Source organism: Cnephaeus nilssonii (assembly GCF_951640355.1).
Source record: "Cnephaeus nilssonii genome assembly, chromosome: 20".
In the NCBI taxonomy this organism is placed as follows: domain Eukaryota; kingdom Metazoa; phylum Chordata; class Mammalia; order Chiroptera; family Vespertilionidae; genus Cnephaeus; species Cnephaeus nilssonii.
The window spans coordinates 45,026,961-45,046,629 of record NC_137091.1 but is presented as its reverse complement, the minus strand read 5'-3'; the positions used below and the strand labels follow the sequence as shown (position 1 = coordinate 45,046,629).

Genomic DNA, 19,669 nt, shown 5'->3' with positions numbered 1-19,669 from the left:
TTCCTCAAGTACCACAAAGCTGGGAGGCAGGTCCTCAGTGTCCGAGCAGCTCTGTAGGCCCTTCCGTCTCAGTTATGTCCAGGATGTGTCCCTGCACAATGCACCCCAGCACCCCATCCTCACTCCTCCGAAAGTCCCAAACTAGGCCTGCCTCCCCAAGCCCCCTCCCCACACACCACTCATCCCCAAGGGCCCTCCTCTTAAGTCTCATTGGCCGGGTTTGGGGTCCACGTCAAACACCTGCTCTGCGCAGTGGTCAGAGGGGAACACGCACCACCCCCTCCCCTTCCTACACCTACAGGAGGCCAACTGGACACGGAAATGTCAGTTAATGAAGCCAGCTAATCAGGGGGGCGGGAGGCAAGGCGGGAGCCCCGCCCCCTTGTTGGCTCCACCCCCAGCCCGTGGGGTGTGGTCATGGGGCGGGAGCTGGATAAAGTGCTGTGCAACGGGGCAGGCTGCAGCCAGGCCAGCCCAGCCCAGCCGCCTAGGAGCCCACGCCGTCCTCCTCTTCCTCCTCAGGCAGGATCTCCAGGCTGCTGTCGGGCTGCGCAGCTGTGTCCGCGGGAAGCGGCGGGGCCGGCGGGGTGCGGGTGGGCGACAGCGGCAGTGGGGAGGCGGGAGGCGAGGGGCTGTGCGGCGCTGCGGGCGGGGCCAGGCCCAGGACCTCTTGCACGTTGTGGGGCAGCTCCTGGAGGGTTGGAGGAGGACGCCAGGTCAGAAGTTGGGAGGGGCGGGGAGTGGGGCAGTTGGGAAGGTGGGGGACTCACCGTGCAGGCGGTCAGCTGCCGGTAGAGGGCCTCGGCCCTCGTCAGTACGTCCTCCACGCTCAGCTTCATGGTCAGCTCGTTGATGTGCTGGGGCGGGGGGTGGGGGGTGGGGGTGGGGCGCTGAGTCAGGCCCGCCTCCGGGCCCTCAACCCGCACCTCCAGAGCGCCCACTGTGCCACCCAATGGAGGGAAGACAGCCAGGCTGGCCCTCTTGGGGCTCACAGTGTAGCTGGGGGGTGGGGGGGGTCAGGGGAGGTCAGCTCTCCCCGGCTTCTTGCCAGATGCAGGATCAGGAAGGGAAAGAGCGCTGAGCTCCACCCAGTGGCCTGGCCGCCCGGTTCGGGTGCGGGGGGCCCACAAGCACAGACCACATGCTCCGTGAGGATGGGCCGGGTGGGGGAACAGAGCTGGTCTCAGGGCTGCCCTGCTCAGAGCCAACCCACTTTCAACAACCCTACTTTGAGAACCAACTACTGCAAAGTACCACCGAGCTCCCTTCCAGCCGCTGTGTCCCTCTGCACAGGTCAGGATGGGCAGGGGGCAGGCCTCACCTTGAGGATCTCATTGGAGCCGAAGCCTGAAAGCATGAGGGTGTCCCGCTCCATGTCCAGGATGGCGCAGGCCACCAGCAGGTGCAGATTGGGGCCCGGGAGCCCTGTCCACAGCACCTAGGAGTGCCGGAGGGAGGGTCGCAGGCCAGTCTCTGCCTGAGGTCCTACCCAGGTCTGCCCCTGCCCCCGCCCCCGCCCCCCTCCCACAGGCCCCACCCACGCTGGCCGGCCCACCTCCCACAGCCGAAGAACATCCGGGAAGGGGAATTCCCTCTTGAACCAGATGAGCAGCCACCGGAAGCAGAAGCAGAGAGAGCCCGAGTCCTGGGAGTCTGCAGGACAGCGGAGGAGGGAGGTGCTAAGCCAACAGCAAGCTCACAGTCAGTGCCCGTCCGTTCTACTTCTCAGTGTGCCCAGTCGGACTGCGACTGAGACCGGCTCTGAGACCCTCCACCAGGTGAGGCGGTGACGCCTGCCCAGCGTGGGAAGGCCTCTGGGCTGAGGCAGGAATGCTGTCAACAGGAACCTTCCCCATCCTGCCTCCCAAACCCCGGCGAGGTGAGCTGTGCCATGTTTCCCTCGCACACGGAGGGACAGTGAGACCCCGTGCTGGTGGAGGCGCGAGGAAACGTCGAGCAAACACGGAAATGGGTGTAACTTTCCAGGAAAGTAGCGATGGGGACAGACGTTTCAAAAGCTGTAAAAACACGTACTGCCCGAGATACAAGTTCACTTCCTGGAATTTTACCTAAAGAAATTATCCAGACTCTGTTTGTCACAATGAAAAACTGCAAATGTCCAGGTCAGGTCAAATCTGTTCTTGTACATCATCTTAAACCATTAAGAGGTATAAAACGCTGTTCAGTCAATACAAGCGATGGTTTGGAACATTTTTAATGGCCCTGCTGGGGTGGCTCACTTGGTTGGATGTCATCCTGTGCACCAAAAGGTTGCTGGTTCGAGTCCCAGTCAGGGCACATGCCCAGGTTGCAGGCTCAGTCCCTGGTAGGGGGCTTGCAGGAGGCAGCCAATCAAGGTTTTGCTCACACCAACGTTTCTCGCTCTTTCCCTCTCCCTTCCTCTCTCTCTCTCTCAAAAAAAAAAAAAAAAAAAAAGGTCAATAAGAAAACCTTTAAAAGAAACTTTTTTGTTGTTATTGTTCCTTACCCGAGGGTATTTTTCCATGGATTTTTGGAGAGAGGAAGGGAGGAGGAGGAGAGAGAGAAAAACACTGATGAGAGAGACACATCCATTGGTTGCCTCCCACACTCACCCCGACCAGGGCTGGGGATCAAGCCTGTGCCTGACCGGCTAGGGCTAAAAGAAACTTTTTTTTTAAAGCCCGCAACCTGGGCATGTGCCCTTGACCGAAATCGAACCCAGGACCCTTCAGTCCGCAGGCCGACGCTCCATCCACTGAGCCAAACCGGCCAGGGCAACCAAAGCTAATGTCCAGGTGTCTCCAGAACTGGCAGGAGCTTGCTAGGCCTTGGTTTCCTCTCCAGTACGTCTCCCTCCCCCACGGTGAGCCTACACTTCAGGGAAGAAATACCCGTAAGTTAACTTATCATCTGCACCAAAAGAATACTACTATCAACCTTCTATTTTCTTCCTTTTATCTGAATTTCTTGCACTTTTTTGCACTGAACAAATACCAAGAAACATTTTCAGGCCAGAATGCAGCCGTCCCAGTGCCAGGAGTCCAGAGAACCAGTGTCCAACCCCGGGTTCAAGGCGGGCGGAGAGCAGCCGGGCTCGGCGTTCCCGCAGGAGCCGGGACTGACGGCGGCCCGCGGAGCAGCGCGCACACCTGCACTTCGAGGTTTGCTCCAAGCCCCAACCCGGCGCTCACAGGTAAGTTTTGGGCTCTGGCTTGTGCCAGATGTTTCTCTTTTTAGGATCAGGACCAAATGTCCCGGACACCGTCTGTGGCTGCTCATTCCCAGAGGCCTTTGACGACACCTTTGTCCCCGCTGCCCCCGCCCCTGCCCCCGCCCCCGCCCCCAGCCCCTGCACCGAGACACGTACCCAGGAAGTCACAGAGCGGCGGGTCCAGCACCCGGAGGAGCAGCAGGAGCTGCCCGAGCTGCCGCTTCATGGTCTCCTGGCTCTCCTCAAAGTTCCCGTGCTGTGGGGGCGGCACGTGAGGCGTCGCACCCCATCCTTCCCCGCGCCCCTCCGCCACCCCTGCTCCGAGCCTCACCACGAGCGCCATGAAGCCACAGAAACACCAGAAGGCATCCACCTCGTTCTGAACGACGTAGAGGATCGGGGAGAGGAGGTCGCTCATGCCCTGGACGTAGCCTGTGGGGACAGGAGGTCAGGGCCCGGCCAGGCCCTCAGCACCCCCAGGGCCGGCGCTCCCGGCCTCGGGCGCCCACCGAGGTCGAAGTGGTACATGCAGTAGGTGAGGAGGATGTCGTTCAGCAGGCCCAGCCCCGGGTTCTCGGGGCCCTCGTAGAACTTGTTGGTCCTGTCCGTGCGGCTCACGTCTCTCTCTGTGGGGACAGGGTGCAGGGTGCCAAGGTGAGAACGTTTTGGGGGCCCCATCCCTGCTGGCCATTGGCTGCAGCCCCCTCTCCCCTCTTCCCTCGCAGGTGTGGGCCAGTCCCCAACCACCTGACACTGTGGAGTGAGGTCGGCTTCACGCTGGCCACATCCTCTGACGCCATGGTTACTAACCCGCCACCGATGGGAAACTGAGGCCCAGGGGTAAAATCACTTGCCAGCATCTCACGGTGAGTAGATGGCAGAGCGGGGTTTAAACCCAAGGAGCCTGGCTCTCCTCCCTCTCCCCGGCCCGCCTTGGCCCCTCGGCCCCTGCTCACCCCCACCCCCCTCGGAGGCCCTCACCCTGCTCCTGGGGAGGCGGGGCTCCCCAGCCCCCAACCCACCGATGAGGCTGCGGTATCCATGCAGTAGGGAGTTTCTCCGCTCCTGCTCGGGGCTCACCGACTTCCACTGCAGCTTCATTCGGAAATACTCATCCCTGAGGGGCGGGCGAGAGGCTGCGTGAGGCGCCTGCCCCCTCCTGGGTCCGTAGGCTCAGCCCCGGTCACCGCCCTAGAGCCCCTCCCGGACAGGCGGCCCCCCTCCTGGCATCTCGGGGCACAGAACTCCCTGCGGGCTTTTGTGGAGGGTCTGTCACCACCACCGGGTGTGGGGACCAGGACGCACAGCAGGGGCACAATATAAACCAGGAACGAGGAGAGGCGCCCACGGCTTAGGAAGCGAAGCAGCGGCCACGGAAACAGTGTGGCACCAGGACAACCAGTGGAGGGACAGGCCCTGTGCACGGGGGCTGCCCGGCACGACAGGCTCAAACCCAGCGTGCCGTGCCCCGTGCTGGGCGCCAATCAGCGTGGGCGGCCGGGCGGCCGGGGCTGGGGCTCACTCACGTCTTCTTCCGCACGTGCGCCTTGTGCTCCTCGGCTGAGCCCTCCCAGCTGAGGTACCCCAGGAGGAACTTCCAGGCCTCTCGTCTCAGGCTGGGGCTCAGACCCTGGGGGCGGAGCGGGCAGGAGCTCAGAGGGGGCCCCCAGGCCGCTTGCCGGCCTGGCCCAGCCCAGCCCAGCCCCCCACAAGCCCAGCGCCTCACTCCTGAGAAGATCCGGGCTCTCAACTCGGGGACCTGCTGCAGGCGGCCCTCGGGGCCCATGTGGCGGGCCCACTCCTCCTCTGTGACCGGAGGCGCCCGCTCCACGGCCGGCCGAGGTCCCAGCTCCACCTGTGGGACACCACAGTGAGCCCTGTCCGGGGGGACCCCACAGCCCTCCCCAACCGCATCCCGGGCCACCCTAGTCACAGCCCTGCTGAGCTCAACAGACAGATAATGTTCAGGGTGGGACGGGAAGCAACTCCGTCCCTGGGTCAGGGACAAAGTCACCCCAAGTCTGGAAGGGCCCCCCAATAACAGCCAGCACCAGGAGCACAGGCTGAGGGCGGTGCCGTTATTGTCACCCCTTTTCTGGGGACGGAATTGAGGCACTGGGAAATGCAGGCCCACGCCCAAGGTGACAGCAAAAGTAATGGGGTGCGCCCCGCTACTCACACAGGAAATGACCTCGAACCCAGGCTCCGGCTCGTCGTCGGGGACCGGGTGCAGGTCGCGGGAGGCCCCCTCTGGGTGCGGCTGCAGGGCTCCCCGGAAGAAGTTGGTCACGCGGGAGAAGCTGTTGAAGGTGGTGGAGTAGGGGTCCTGGAGGAAGCGCTGGGGACAGGCGGAGGCGGGTCACACTCCGCCCGCCTGCCCCGCCCACCGCAGGCCCCCGCCCCCCCTCCTGGCACAGCGCAGGGCCTGCTGGGACTCACGGACACCACGTTGGAGCTGTCCTGGTCAAAGAGCTGGAGGTGGTGGAAGGAGTTGGAGAGCGCGGAGGAGTCGTGCGGGAAGACGAGGTAGAGGCGGGAGTCCTGCGGGGAGCTGGGGGGGAGGGTTTGAGACGCACAGGTAGAGGCCTGCAGTGTTCCCGCCGCCTTCGCCTTCCCGGCGCAGGGCCCGGACCGCTACCCGCTACCGGGGACTCCCTCTTCCCGGGCCTGAGGCCGCAGCTGGACCCCAGGGGAGGGCCTTCCACCTCCCTGGTCAGGGGCCGGAGGTGCTGTCTGTCTGTCCACCCCGCTGCCAGCCCGGGCTGCGGGCCCTGAGCGTGAGAAACTCAGGGAAGCAGACGGCTCTCTCCAGCATCCTGGGACCCGGGCCTGCCCGACACCAGCTACCCTTGGCCTTTGCGGTTCCTTGTGCCAGTCAATTCCCTTTTCCTGCCTTGAAATGGGTTTGAGTTGATCCTCTCCCAGCTCTGAGGGGCCCTGCAGCCGTCGAGGGGCAGAGCCTGGCGCAAAGGGAATGCTCACCTGGCCAACAGCAGGTAGCGGCTGAGGACGCGGAGCAGGGCGCGGGTGCCCCCGCGGTGGAAGTGCAGGGCGGGCAGGGAGCCTCCGGCCTGGGTCACCAGGACCAGGTAGGCCCAGCTGAGGCCTGGCTTGGACCGGCGGATGGACTTGAGCTCCCCCAGGCTCACCCAGAAGGCCCAGGAGTCCCGGGGGCAGCTGGGCTCCGCACCTGGGGGTGGCACGGTGTCGGGAGAGGTGTGGGCAGCCAGAGGGGCACATGTCCTAGGAGCCCACAGGAGCCAGCCCCAGGCCCCACCCTCGGGGAGCTCTGGGTTGCCTCACGTTTCCATGGAAACACAACGAATAAGATGTGAACAGAGCCCAGCCCGGGGACATGTGCCTGCTGCAAGTTGGCTCTGTCACCCTCGGGATGAAGACCAGACTCCTCGGTCTGCCCCTGCCGTGTCACCTCCAACCTCTCCTCACTCCAGACCCCACACGGGAGCCACAGCGAAAGGCCAGTGCCCACGCCAAGTCCCTCAGAGCCAGGCTCTGCACTGCCGCTTCCTGGAAGGTTCCCCACCCCGAGGGATCAGATGCCTCCCGGTGCCTCTGCTGCAGCACCCCGATGGCCTGAACACCTGTCACCTGCAATTCTCGTCCCCATGGCCTGGACGCACTGGGGTGCCCACAGCCAACCAGAGAGCTTGGCAGAATGAGCAAAGCTGCAAACCCTGGAGATGCCGGCCACCCCCACCCACTCTCCTGGGACTGGAAAGCCGGGCTGGGTGGCCATCTTGACTGTGGGCAGTGAAGCCCCCGGCGCCATGACAACGGAGAGTAAGGTGTCACCATCTGCCCCCCAGGGGTACCAGCTCAGCCTACCCCTGGTGGGTTCTGAGCGGCGGGGCCGGGGCCGCACAGTGCTGATGACAGCCCAGTCGGGTTCATAGCCGGGGTCAAAGGTCGGCTCGTCCTCAGAGGTGCAGGAGTCCCCTCCACTGGCATCCTTGGGGAAAAGGGAAAAGAGAGAGGCGCTATGGATTCAGTTTCTGGGTCGGAGCCATGAGGCTATCCTGGAAGGTAGCCCCATTGAACAAAGAGGGAAACTGAGGCACAAAGAGGGCGCTAAAGACTGGGACGGGGCCAGGACCCACGCCAAGTCTCCTAGTGGCTTGCCGGGCGAGCAGGTGGTCCAGCAGGGCAGGCTCGGCGTGACTGCGGAGGTCTCAGTGCTGGAAGCAGGCAGTGCTCACTAGGGCAACGCCAATCAAACCACCTCACACCCCCGCGTGCCCACCAGGCCGGCTGCGACCAAGAAGACGCTGAGGGGGCGAGGGGGGGAGTGCGGGGGGCGACAGCCGCAGTGGAAAAGTCTGCAGTTCCTCAAAGGGTGAGACATGGGATTACCGTGTGACCCAGCACCTCCACTCCTAGGCATGAACCCCGGAGAAGTGAATATAAACGTCCACGCAAGAACGCGGACATTATTCCTGATAGCCAGGAAATGCAAACCACCCAGTGTCCACCAGCTGGTGAGTAACCACAGCGTCAGAGCCACACAACCGAGTATTGCTCAGCAATAACAAGGAGCAACGCTCCGGTCCACGCTGCCACACGGCGAACCTTGAAAGCACCCGAAGGAACAGAAGCCAGACCCCCAGGACCGCGAACCGTGTGATTCCCTCCACAGGAGACGCCCAGAACGGGCAGATCTGGGCACGGAGAGGAGAGTGGTGGTTGCCAGGAGCTGGGAGACGGGAGAATGGGGAGCAGCTGCTGACAGCTAGAGGGTTTCTGTGGGGCATGGCGGAATGTTCTGGAACTGGCTATGGCTGCAAAATCTCGCGAAGACTAAAATCCACTGATTCATGCACGTCGAAAATCTAAAATTCTACCATAAAATTGAGCTTGTGGTAAGTAAATTCTATCTCGATAAAAGAAAAAAGTAGCTGGCTCACAGGTTATGAAATAACGTGAGGGGTGATGTTAGAATCATGGCAACATGAGAGGACCCCCCGGTCTCCCCTTGAAGTCGCAACAACAGATTTCCTCCAGAGGCTGAGCGGTTCCCCACGGTGAGGCATCCGCATCCGAAGGTGGGTGAGTTGGAAGACGGGGAGGAGGGAAGGAAGAGGAGCTGAGACAGGGGCATGGATGTGGGTCTCAGGAGAGGGGAGGAACAGGTGGCCCCTGCACTCCCTGCAGGCCAAGGAGCAGACACACAGGTGTGTTCCCTGCCTGCGTGGTCAGGACTTGCTGCTGCTGCTGCAGCCGAGCCCAGCGACCAGGGAGGAGCCAGCAGAGGCGCAGCCACAGTATTTTGGCAGCCACTACCGCCAAACAGGAAAACAAAGCCACAAGCTGGCCGCCTCCCCGCCAAGAGCCAGCAGCGGGCCCAGAGGCTGTAGCGTTGAGCATCAGGCTATGGAGCACATTATCTGCAGCCCTGAACACTGGGGAGGCATATGGCTGATGTGGCTCAGTTGGTTGGGCATCGTTCTGTGCACTGAAAGGTTGCCAGTTCGATTCCCGGTCAGAGCACCTGCCAGGGATTGCAGGTTTGATCACCTCGAGGTGCAGGAGGCAGCCAATCGATGTCTCCCTCTCGCATCTAAATTTTTTTTCTCCCTCCCCCCTCCTCTCTCTCTAAAAATCAATTTTTTAAAAAAATCTTTAAAAAAAAAAGAGAGAGAAATAGCATCTTTCCCTGAGCAGGAGGCGCACACTGTGGCTAATTCCAGTGATGGGCGGAGCTACAGAGGTGAGGCAGCTGAGGTCAGGCTGTTGCCATTACTGGGAGGACAAAGCCACAGGCACACCAGCTGGCCTCTCCCACGTCACTCCGCCCCCACCCGTCACAGCTGTACTGCTGGCAGCATCTGGCTGCAGGGGACAGCACTGGGAACCCCACCGCCACATTCCCCCACAGGGGTGGTGCCCTGAGACAGAGGCCACCTGTCAGAGGAGACGCCCGTTCTGAGCAATCCTGAGAAAAAAGAACAAAGCCGAAAATGTCACACTCCCTCACTTCAGATTATACCACAAAGAGACAATAATCAAAACAGTATGGTATTGGCAGAAAAACAGATACACAAACCAATGGAACAGAACTGAGATTCCCAGAAATAAAGCCACATGTATATGGGCAAATAATTTTGACAAAGGAGCCAAAACACATCCAATGGAGAAAAGAAATCCTCTTCAATTAATAGCGCTGGAAAAACTAGAAAGCCCCAAGCAAAAGAATGAAACTTGACTGTTACCTGTCACCATACACAAAAATTAACTCAAAATGGATCAAAGATCTAGATATAAGACCTAAAAACTACATTTCCCAGGCTCCCTTGCAGCTAGAGTGCCAAACTCAAGATAGAGTCTACCAATCAGATACATTAAGATCTGGAAAGTGGAATTAGGTGAGGGCAACTTCCTGCCTCTTGGGCCTGTTTGGCTGATGAGCGAGGAGGAGCCGCATCTGTCTTCACCTTCCTGCCCTCGGAGAGGCAACTGGGGCCGCGGTGGGGCCAGCTGTCTTCCGGGGCCCAGTCACTAGCTTTGTAGCAGCGATGACGACGGTGTCCTTGAACTCGACAGCTCCAACGCTGTCCCCTTTGCCACAGCCCTCATTGGCAGCGGTGGCAGCCCCCTCACAGGTGCGTTCTGAAGCGTCAGTGCTGTACCTCCGCCCTGGTGGAATCCCGTCAGCCCCCACTTCTCTGCAGTCACCCTTGCTGCTAAAGTAACTGGAGACTAACTCCTGTCACCAACCCTGCACGACTAGAGCAATGACACCAGAAGGACGCAGACTGGGTCTCCCCGTGGCCGTCTCTGCTGCTGCTCCAGGCTGACTGAGCCCCCCAACAATCGCTTCCCCAGCATTCCCTGCGGTTCTAAGTGGCCTACATACCCACTCTGCTGCCAGTGGGAGCGGAGGTGATGTCTGTGGGGTGTGAGGACGGGAAGTTCCTGGAAAAAAGGCACCTATAGGAGTGAGCACCCTTTGGTTCACCTTTGGGTGTTGTTGAGGGAGGATACGGTGTTTGGAGCTGTAGCCGCAAGCTAGGGCCATGAGGGGCGGGCCCCGAACTGGCAGGGACACCTGCCCACAAGACTGCCGAACCAGCCCCAGCAACGCCATCTCTGCCCTCCGTGCTGTTTGCCAAATAGCACCTCTCTGCCTCCCAGGCAAACAGCAGGATCACAGCTCACTGAACTCTGCTGGCTGGGTGGGGCCGAGCAACTAGTTCTGGCCAAGGGGCTGGGGCATATCACTCCAGGCTGGGCCCAGGAAAACGCCGGTGGAGAAGGGGCCGGCGAGGGAAGCCTACCTTCTTGGAGAAGAGGATTTGGGTGGCATCTCCAGCCTCCTCCACAGGAGCCCAGGACAGAAGGACGTCATTGTCCTGAGGGAGGGAGGGAGAAGTTAGAGGGGCTTCCCTCCGAACTCTCCAAACCATACTGGCAAACTTCTCCCCCGTTTTAGGCTTTCAGCTTGACAAAGCCTTGCCTCTCTCCAGCCCCCACCCGGTCTTCCTAAGGTCTCATCGCTGACAACTAGATGGTACTCCGACAAATGCAGCCTCCGTCCCGCTCCGGGCCTGCCCGAGCCCTGCTCTCTCCTGGCCCACCTTCTCCACAACACGGACGACGCCAGCGATGAGGGAGTCCGGGTCTTGATGCTTCTTGGCACTGGTGTGCAGGTACACGCCTCCCTTCTCAAACACCACCTGAGGAAGGGACCCAGTGAGGGGCGGGGCCCCAGGGCAGAACGGCACCCGAGGGGCGGGGCTCAGAAGGGAGCCAATGGGAGCGGACCTAGGGAGGTGCTATTCTCCGGTGGGCGGGGCCCGGGAGTGGCGAATCCCAAATACCAACAAACTAGCGAGGCGTCCGGCCGGGAGGAAGAGAAGGGGTCGAGGGTCCAGGGGTGTGAGGGGGTCTGGACTCCAAAAGGGGCGGGGCCTAGAAGAGCATCTCACACCAGGGGCAGGGCCAGAAGATAAGGGTCTTCCCCAGGGCAGAGGCGGGAGGGCGACAGCGCCTTATCAGGGAATGGTGTCTTTGCTGGGGAACGGCCGGGCTCCCGGAGCGCAGCGCGGCCCGGCCCGACGGAGAAGCCGCCCAGCGGAGGGGGCGTTCCCTCAACAGACGCGAAAGAAGGCCTCCGCAGTGCTTACCCTGTAACCGGCTCCCTCCATAGCCGCGGCCGAGGACCCGCTGACCCGGCTCCCTCCTTTTCCGGGTCAATGTGCTGTCACGTCCGGATAGGAGACTCCCCTCAATCCCGGAGAGTGGTAGCGCCCTTGCCTGTGCTACAAGAGGAGTGGGTGTAACTATTTTTCTAAACGGGGTGGTTGAACTTGAACCACGAGAGTTTAAGTCACGAGGGTTTCCGTCCCTTGGCGCAGACGGGGAAGGTGGAGCGAGGGTGCGCAGGCGCAGTGCTACCGTCCTGAACAAGAAGTAAACAAGGAGGCGGGGCCTGGAGCTCCGCCCCCTGCTCCAACTCCGAAACGCCCACTCCTTTCCCCATACTGAGTACTGGCATCGAAGCCGAAGAGGTGCCATTTTGCTTGAGGGCACGGGTAAGGACCGTCAGCTGAGGCCATGTTAATGTGGGGCAGTCTCATCCCTCTGCAGGGCACGAAGCGCGGTTCTGGAAAAGAGAAACCGAGAAAGGAAAAGGTGAGAGAAGCTGTACATCGCAACAGGCGCTGAGGGGTTCGGGTTAACGGGACGAACCCGTCGGTATCCCCGGGAACGAAGCGGTCCCCGACGAATCCACGAGTCACCGCCGAGAGAAAGCATCCTGGGCTGCCATATTGAAGTTGGGCAAACCGAAGCAAGAAAGGCTGGCGTGTTGGATCTTCGCCAGTCTCGGTGCCGAAGGGGATAGGCCTGAGGGAGAGCCCTTATTCATTATGGTCAGATGATACTAGGCTGCTTGCCATGTCATTAGCGGGCATTGCTTTCTTCTACTTCTGTGGAAAAGGTTGATTTTAAGTTGAGGGACTGTGGTCCTGAGTGTGTCTATGCAGGCCGCCATATTTCTTGGGGTCACTCCATTTTTCTTACGGGCACCCTGCTTCCGCCATTGCCCCTCTGAAGTCCCCGTGGCCGCCATCTTTGTCTCGGGCGGCCTCCATGAAGGAGGCGGAGTGTGCAGCGTGGAGGCGGGTCAACTACGCGGAAGTGACGCCCGGTGCTGCCATGTCTTTTGAGGGCGGCGACGGCGCCAGGCCGGCCATGCTGGCTCCGGGCACGTGAGTGGAGGCGGCGTTGTGAGCCACGGTGCGGGGAGGACCTGGCGGTCCGGAGGCGAGGGGCGCGGGGCGGGCGAGCCGCTGTGGGGAGTGATAGAGCCGGCGAATGTCAAGGGGCAGAGGTCGTCCAGCGGCCCCACGCTGAGCGCTGGAAAGCGGTCGCCGGCATGCACCGTCGTGTCTGAGCTGAGGCAAAGCCTAGACAGTCTTGTCTTCCGGTCTCCAGGTCCATTAAGATTCTTTGACTGTGAACCTGGTCTCCAGGGTTGGGGGGTGCTGGGGGGGGTTGCCTCGGGGCGCCCTCACCCGTGTGAAGGCGGGACTTCCGGCTCTGTCCCCATCTGGGCGGGATTTCCTGTTTTCTTTCTGGAGAAGTGGGTCTTCGCTGGCCTCCGGGCGAGCGGGGGACGTCTCTGAGCGGCGGAGAAAGGCCCCCGGCATTCACCCCGCCCGGGACTGCGGGTGCATCCTCCAGGCCTCCCCCCTCGGAGCGGGAGGTTGGGGTGGCACTTGCAGTCTTACAGGTGGTTGGAGCGGGGCTCCACTAGCATCTCCTTCCTCACCTCTTCCCGGAGTCGGCTTCTTCACCTCCTGACCTCCTCCTCAGAGGCCAATCCCCTACCTCTCCCTGCCCTCCTGGGGGACAGGTCTCACTTCCTTTTCTCTCCCTAATCTTAAACGGCTCCATCTGAGCGGAGGGGGTTCTCCATCTCTCAGCTCTTTGAAGGGTGCAGGACTAACTCCAGAAGCTGTAGGGACTGGAGACTCCCCAAGTCTTGGTTTCTTTCCTCGTGGGTAACTGACTCCAGAGAGTCCCCGGAGAGGTCTGCCTCGAACTCCTCCTTTTTGTGCATGCTCTAAAATGGGGGGACCCTCACCCCCACTCACCCCATTATCCTCTTTGCAGCCTGGTCGTTAGGTTAAGATCTAGGACAGAGAGGAATTTAACCCTGGTGACCCCAGGAAGTGAGGACACCAGGCCTAGCACTGCTAGGCTGTGTGACCTTGGACCAGTCATTTCCCGGCCCTGGGCTTCAGTTTCCCCCCTCAGTGGGGTGGAGTGGCTGCGAGGCCCTGAGCACCCCCCACGACTGTTAGGCTGTGGTGTTGGGCAGACAGCAGCGTCAGCCCTGTCTACCCTTTCTAGCTGTGTGCCTCCAGGCCAGCGCCGGAAGCTCTCTGAGCCTCGTTTTCCCCATCTTGACTAGGAGATCGTAAACCTTTCCTCACAAGGAAGGCAGGGTGGCATCCAGTGTTCAGAGAAGGGTTTGGCTTCAGACTGCCAAGTTCAGGCTCCAGCGCTCCTCTCCAGCTGTCTGACCCCGGTCCCCAAGCAGACTCCCTGGGCCTCAGTTGCCAGTGTAAAGGGGGTGATACAGCTCCGCTCTAGAGCTGGTGAGAGGGTGGGTGAGAATGTGGGTGGCACTCGCAGGTCCCTGCCTGGCACCAGGCAGTGCTGCGGGGCCTGTCGGGGCAGGTGCTGGTTGTGCTCTCTGTGTGTGGCTTCGGCCAGGGTGAGCGCTGGGTGCCTCGTTTTACAGGAATGTATCTTTATTGTTGAACCGGAGTGCCTTGGTTTTGAGAAACAGTCTTGTAGGAAAGACGAAAGCTTTGCGGGCTGAACCCAGGTGCAGACGGAAGCTCGCACACCATTTTCTGATCAGCCCCACCCGCAAGCCTGTCGTGCTGGGCAAGGCTTGCTGCTGGCTCAGAGATGAGCCCAACAGGCCCGCCCTCAGGGGCTCCCACACGGGCTGGGGAGATGGATGTGGATCCAGACAGTACTCCCCAGAGAGAGATGTCCTAGAATGGGCGTCACTCATATTGGGGGAGTCCACAGGGCAAGGTGTGGGTGCTGACGCGATCTAGAGGTGCGGGAAAGAAGGACAAGTAAATGGAAGACCAGTGGTCCAGATGTGGGGGGAAGGCACCTGGACCAAGGCCTCAGGAGCCTGCAAGGGGCTGTGACCTTGTCCTCGGGGTACTGGGGAGGGGGAGGGGCAGCTCCAGGCTAGAAGGACCCCTGCAGGGCCATGTGCTGGCCGGACTGGAGGCTGAAGGCACCGGAAGAGGCTGGATGGCCGGGCAGCGCTGTCCGATAGAAATATAATGCAAACCATACACCTGAGCTCAAAATCCCCATAAGCCACACTAAAAATGAAGTTCATTTTCACTAATTTAGTCAGCATGCCTAAAATAGTTCAAGTAATCACCCTCCGATTGCTCTCGGGGTGTTTGCATCCCACTTGCACCCCAGTGTGGCTCACACACACCGCACCTGTCACTTTGGACCTGCCACATTGGCGCTCCTTACTCACCTGTGGCCAGTGGCTCCCTAGGGCAGGTCCAAGGGGAGAGACGGGGGGCCGGGAGGGGGGGCGGGCAGGGCAGGAGGGTGGGATTGGGCGGCTGAGGTCTGGATGGGGAGGAATTCTAGGGGGATGGTGGGTTTGGGGGAAGATGCTGAGCCCAGCTGGGACAGGGGGACACCGGGGGCTGAGTGGGGACGGTGCAGGCAGCCCAGTCTCAGCCCCCTCTGTCCTGCTCTGCCTGCAGGACGCGGATGGCGTCGGGGCGCCCCGAGGAGCTGTGGGAAGCCGTGGTAGGGGCTGCTGAGCGCTTCCGGGCCCACACCGGCATGGAGCTGGTGCTGCTGACGGCTGCGCCGCCCCCGCCGCCCCTCCCTGGCCCCTGCGCCTATGCAGCCCATGGCCGCGGGGCTCTGGCTGAGGCTGCCCGCCACTGCCTCCAGGACATCGCCCTGGCCCACAGGGCTGCCACTGCCGCCCGGCCCCCCCGCCCCCCACCAGCACCACAGCCACCCAGCCCGGTAGGGAGCCCGTCCCAGCTTGCCCTGCCCAGGGAGGAAGACAAGGAGGACGAGGATGAGCTGACAGAGACAGAGACCTCTGGGGAGCGGCTGGGCGTCAGCGATAACGGAGGTGAGAGGCACAGCGGGCAGGGCCGGGGTGGCTCTGTGCTTGGCAAGTGGCCTGCACAGCAGGTTTCCCGGGAGGGGTGGGACTTGCTTGCCTCTGAGCCCTGAGGTTCTGTGGAAGCTGGAGTCTCATGGAGCCTGGGTGCCCGGCTGGCTTGCAGGTGTGACCTTGAGCGAGTCATTTTCCCTTTCTGAGCTTCAGTTTTCTTCCGCTGTGCTGGGTCCAGCTCTGTGCTAGACATAGACACACAGCCAGCTGCTGGGACTCTTGGTCTAGCCAGAGAACTGCAGACCTGGCATGAGGCTGCGCCCTGTAGAGGCTGCGGGGTTGGGGGTAGGGGACCTCCTGAGCTGGAATCACGAGCAGAACAGGGTTTATTTCAAACCAGGATGCCTGATGCCTATGAGGACAAGATAGGCGTTAAAGGGGAGTCAGGGATGCCAGCAACAGCTGAGCAAGCCAGGGGAGGGAGCAACGGGCATTTTTAGGGGGAATCTCGAGGTTGGATACTTCCCAGAGACTGGACTGTAATGTTAGGGTTTTGAAGAGTGAATAGGAGTTTGCAGGGGGCTCAATAAATAGGAGTTACTCGTTTGTTTTGTTACTGTCAATAGCTGGCTTCCTCACTGTTGTGAGGAGAAAGCCTGCATAGGGTTAAGGGCACAGACTCCGGAGCCATATGGCCTGAGTTCAGATCCCATGACACCATGGATTACTGGGACTGCAGGCAGGTGGCTTAACCTCTCTGTGCCTTCAGGTTTCCATTATGTCAAGCAGGAATCATAATAATCTTATATTTCTCTCAACCTGTACTTTGAGTCAGTTCATCCCAAACAGACCTTACGCAAGGGGTGGGGAACGTCAGGCCCATGGGCTGTATAAGGCCCTAGAAATCATTTGGTCTGGCCCTGCCCAGGCGTGAGGGGTGAGTTAATTAGATGTTTGACCAAATACAGCAGGCTTATTTTAAAAAATATATTTTTATTGATTTCAGAGAGGAAAGGAGAGGGAGAGATAGAAACATCCATGATGAGAGAGAATCATCGATCGGCTGCCTCCTGTAGGCCCCCTACTGGGGACCAAGCCCGCAACCCAGGCATATGCCCTTGACCAAAATCAAACCCGGGACTCTCCAGTCCGCAGGCTGACACTCTGTCCACTGAGCCAAACTGGCCAGGGCAAGCAGGCTAATTTTTAAGTTGGTAATTTTGTATGGCCTGTGCGTGATGTTATAGATACCCAAATGGCCCTTGGCAGAAAACAGGTTCCCACTCCTGCCTTACAGACTTCTGTTCAGCCAGCTGCTTCCACCTCAGAGTGGAACAGATAGAAACTAGATCTGTTTCTGCGGATGACCAGGCAGATAACCAGCGGAAGGGTGTTCGAGGCAGAGGGAATAGTAGTTCCAGAAACCCCGAGGTTTGCAAGGGCCTGGCCAATGCAGGGAGCAGGGAGGCGGTGTCTGGAGGAGGTGACCTGACGGCTGGGCCTGTAACGCCATGCACAGGGCTCTTCGTGATGGACGAGGACGCCACGCTCCAGGACCTGCCCCCCTTCTGCGAGTCGGACCCCGAGAGCACAGACGGTCAGTGTCCCAGCTGTCCCCGCGCCCTGGGTGGGGTGGGAGTGGGTGTCTGGGATGGAGGCAGGGACAGAGGTGAAGTGGACCTTCTCTCTCAGACGGCAGCCTGAGCGAGGAGACCCCCACTAGCCTCTCCGCCTACGCAGTGCCCCCGGCCTCAGCCCTGCCCACACAGCAGTACGCCAGGTCCCTGCCCGTGTCCGTGCCCATCTGGACTTTCAAGGAAAAGAGGACAGAAGCACGGTCATCGGATGAAGAGAACGGGCCGGTGAGGGGGAAGAGGGAGGTGGGAAGGGCTCAGAGCCACCTCCTCCGGGAAGTCCTCAGACATGGGTGCCACATTTCATGGGATTAATCCTACCTCCCACCTCACCAGGCAGGTTCTCGGGCCAGAGCCGTGCAGTGTTAACTGTCATGGCCTTACAGTGTGTCCCAGTGTCTTGCAGAGAAAGTTTGCTCTCGTTTCCAGGAACAGCTCCATGTATAGGATACATGGTGCATGCAGGCACAAGGATTTTGGTATCCCCTCTAGCTGGGGAAACTGAGGCTCAGAGGGGCCTGATCACCTTCCATACGCACACCCTGTCTGCTGTTCTTCCCGTATGATCCTACATGTGCAGTTCCTGGGGTGGCCGGGGTGGGTCGTCATCGACCATCACTGAAGCTCCTGAAGCAGGGGGGAAACCGAGGCACCGAGAGTACATGTGACTTCAAGACCTCAGTCTGTAAGGGGCAGAGCTGGAGCGGCACCCAGCTTCCTTTTGGGAGGAGGCCACGGTCCCAGGGTGACCCTGCCCCTGACTCCTCTCAGTGGCCGCATTTACACACTGGCGGGTCCAGCAGCGGCTGCCGCCCGGGGTGCCACTGGTGGGGACACTGTTAATGAACAACGTTCAAGGCCTGAGCTCTGGGTCCTGGGCTGGTCTCTGAACGGGTGTCGGTGGCTTCTCAACCTGCTGGGGGCCAGGCCCAACTTGGGTTGCCAGGGACTAAGGGAGGTGGACGAGGTGGGACTGCAGGCAGAATGACAGGACCCTCAGCTGGAGGCTGACACGGAGAGGGACCCTCTCTAGACAGCACCGACCACGTGGTAGCCTGCCCTCGCTGAGCTGTCCTTGATTTTCTCAGACCCTGTTGTTGCCCCTTTTTCAGAGGAGGAGACTGAAGCCTTCAACAGGGGCGAGGTCCCTGTGGACAGCTAGGGGGTGGCAGTAGCCTGAGTGGCACATGACTGGACCTCCAACCCAAACCCTTAGAGTGAGACCCTCTGGGTGCACACAGCCTGATGGTCAGCAGAGGAGCGGCACTTCGCTGTGAGAAGGAACTAGACGCAGTGGTCCAGGCCAAGCAGGGGAGAAGGGCAGGAAGGCTTCTTGGAGGAGGTGGTATTTGAACGGGTAGGAAGGTCCTATATGGAGCAACACAGGGTGAAGGGCCTTGTGGCTGTGGGCATCGCAGGGGCGAAAGTACTTGGAGGGGCCCTGGAGCCCAGGGTGCAGGCACTGACTGCCAGGGTTGCAAGCTGAGTTGGGACACGTGGGCGCCATTGAGGGTGCTGACCATCCATGTCGTCTCCGCAGCCCTCCTCGCCAGACCTGGACCGCATCGCGGCCAGCATGCGCGCGCTGGTGATGCGGGAGGCCGAGGACACCCAGGTCTTCGGGGACCTGCCACGACCGCGACTAAACACCAGCGACTTCCAGAAGCTGATACGGAAATACTGAGGCCCAGGGAGAGAGCCTCCTGGCCCAGTGTCCGCCGGCCCTACACTACACCCCGCCCCGCCCCCAGGCCCGCCAATCGGAGTCCGATCCCTCTCAGCCTTCCGCCCCCTTCTGCGCGAGGTGTGGGGCCTGTCCAGTGCTCACAGGCTGTCGCCCCTTTTCCTGCCCAGCGACAGATGGTTTCTATTAAGGGACTGGCTTGCTCTCCAATCGGGAGTGGCTAGTTCTAAACCCTAAATGGGTGGAGTCGCGTCGTTTTCTGCCTAGCGACAAGGGCTTTGCTCGCACGGCATTGGCTCTAACCCCGTAGCCAAGGCCCAGGATTGGGTGGTGGCGCTCCACTTCAGACGGTGAATGGGCAGCTTCATTTGATTGGCTGGAACCCTGTAAAGGTCTACACCAATCTGCCAGTCACCACTTGCCCTTCCTAGATTCTCCTACCCGATTGGGTCCTGCCTCCTGGGGGCGTGGCCAAGCCCTTCTGTGCCCAGGATTAGCCTGTGGCCTTAAATTTAGGTTCTTGACACTACTGGGGCTAAGACCGTTTTTTGTGTTTTGTTTTTTTTTTTTTACTAAATCCTGACAACTGGTCTCTGGCCCCTCAGGGATGGCCCGGTCTTGTCCCAGCGTCTGACACACTCACGGGTCCATCCCATAACAGCCTGCCAATCGGAAGCCTGTCCTTTTATCAGGACGTTACCAGCTCCCGCCCCTCTCCCCTTCCCCCACAGGTGCCTTAAAGGGCCCTTGTCCACCCAAGGTGGGGGGCAGGGGCCCTCACTCTCCGGCCCTGATGTCGGGGGGAGTTGGGGGGTGGGGATCGCGAGTTGGGAGAGGCGCTCTGAGATTAAAGAGTTTTACCTCTGTTAAATGAGCTTGAAATGTGGATGTTTATTCAACAAACTTTTTCTGAAGTCGAATGAGCAGCATCTCATTATCGCTGTAAAGTCGGAAGTGGGAATTGTCCCCATTTTACAGATAAAAAAATGGACATTCATGCGGTG

The 19,669-nt window shown here is 60.4% G+C and overlaps 2 protein-coding genes across 6 annotated transcripts; one reads left to right on the top strand and one right to left on the bottom strand.

The window, feature by feature from the left end:
* Positions 1-188: 188 nt before the first annotated feature.
* On the bottom strand, positions 189-11,473 carry TBC1D17 (TBC1 domain family member 17). The gene is made up of 17 exons (XM_079800598.1): positions 11,335-11,473; positions 10,786-10,884; positions 10,486-10,560; positions 7,040-7,163; positions 6,176-6,383; positions 5,633-5,744; positions 5,373-5,531; positions 4,920-5,048; positions 4,720-4,823; positions 4,216-4,310; positions 3,703-3,819; positions 3,525-3,625; positions 3,350-3,449; positions 1,556-1,653; positions 1,322-1,438; positions 771-857; positions 189-691 (listed from the first exon to the last, which is right to left on the bottom strand). The coding sequence occupies exons 1-17, from the start codon at positions 11,353-11,355 to the stop codon at positions 488-490; spliced, it is 1,950 nt and encodes a 649-aa protein (XP_079656724.1). The 5' UTR covers positions 11,356-11,473; the 3' UTR covers positions 189-487.
* A 259-nt stretch (positions 11,474-11,732) lies between these two features.
* On the top strand, positions 11,733-19,544 carry AKT1S1 (AKT1 substrate 1). 5 transcript variants are annotated; one of them, XM_079800617.1, is made up of 5 exons: positions 11,733-11,842; positions 14,977-15,362; positions 16,867-16,944; positions 17,040-17,209; positions 18,522-19,542. In XM_079800617.1, exons 2-5 carry the CDS (start codon positions 14,984-14,986, stop codon positions 18,663-18,665), a joined length of 771 nt encoding a protein of 256 aa, XP_079656743.1. In that variant the 5' UTR covers positions 11,733-11,842; positions 14,977-14,983; the 3' UTR covers positions 18,666-19,542. The 5 variants fall into 5 exon arrangements, with proteins under 5 accessions (XP_079656743.1, XP_079656741.1, XP_079656744.1 ...); XM_079800615.1 differs by lacking the exon at positions 11,733-11,842 and adding an exon at positions 12,169-12,420 and having other exon boundaries at positions 18,522-19,544; XM_079800618.1 differs by lacking the exon at positions 11,733-11,842 and adding an exon at positions 12,346-12,448 and having other exon boundaries at positions 18,522-19,543.
* The last annotated feature ends 125 nt before the right edge of the window (positions 19,545-19,669 follow it).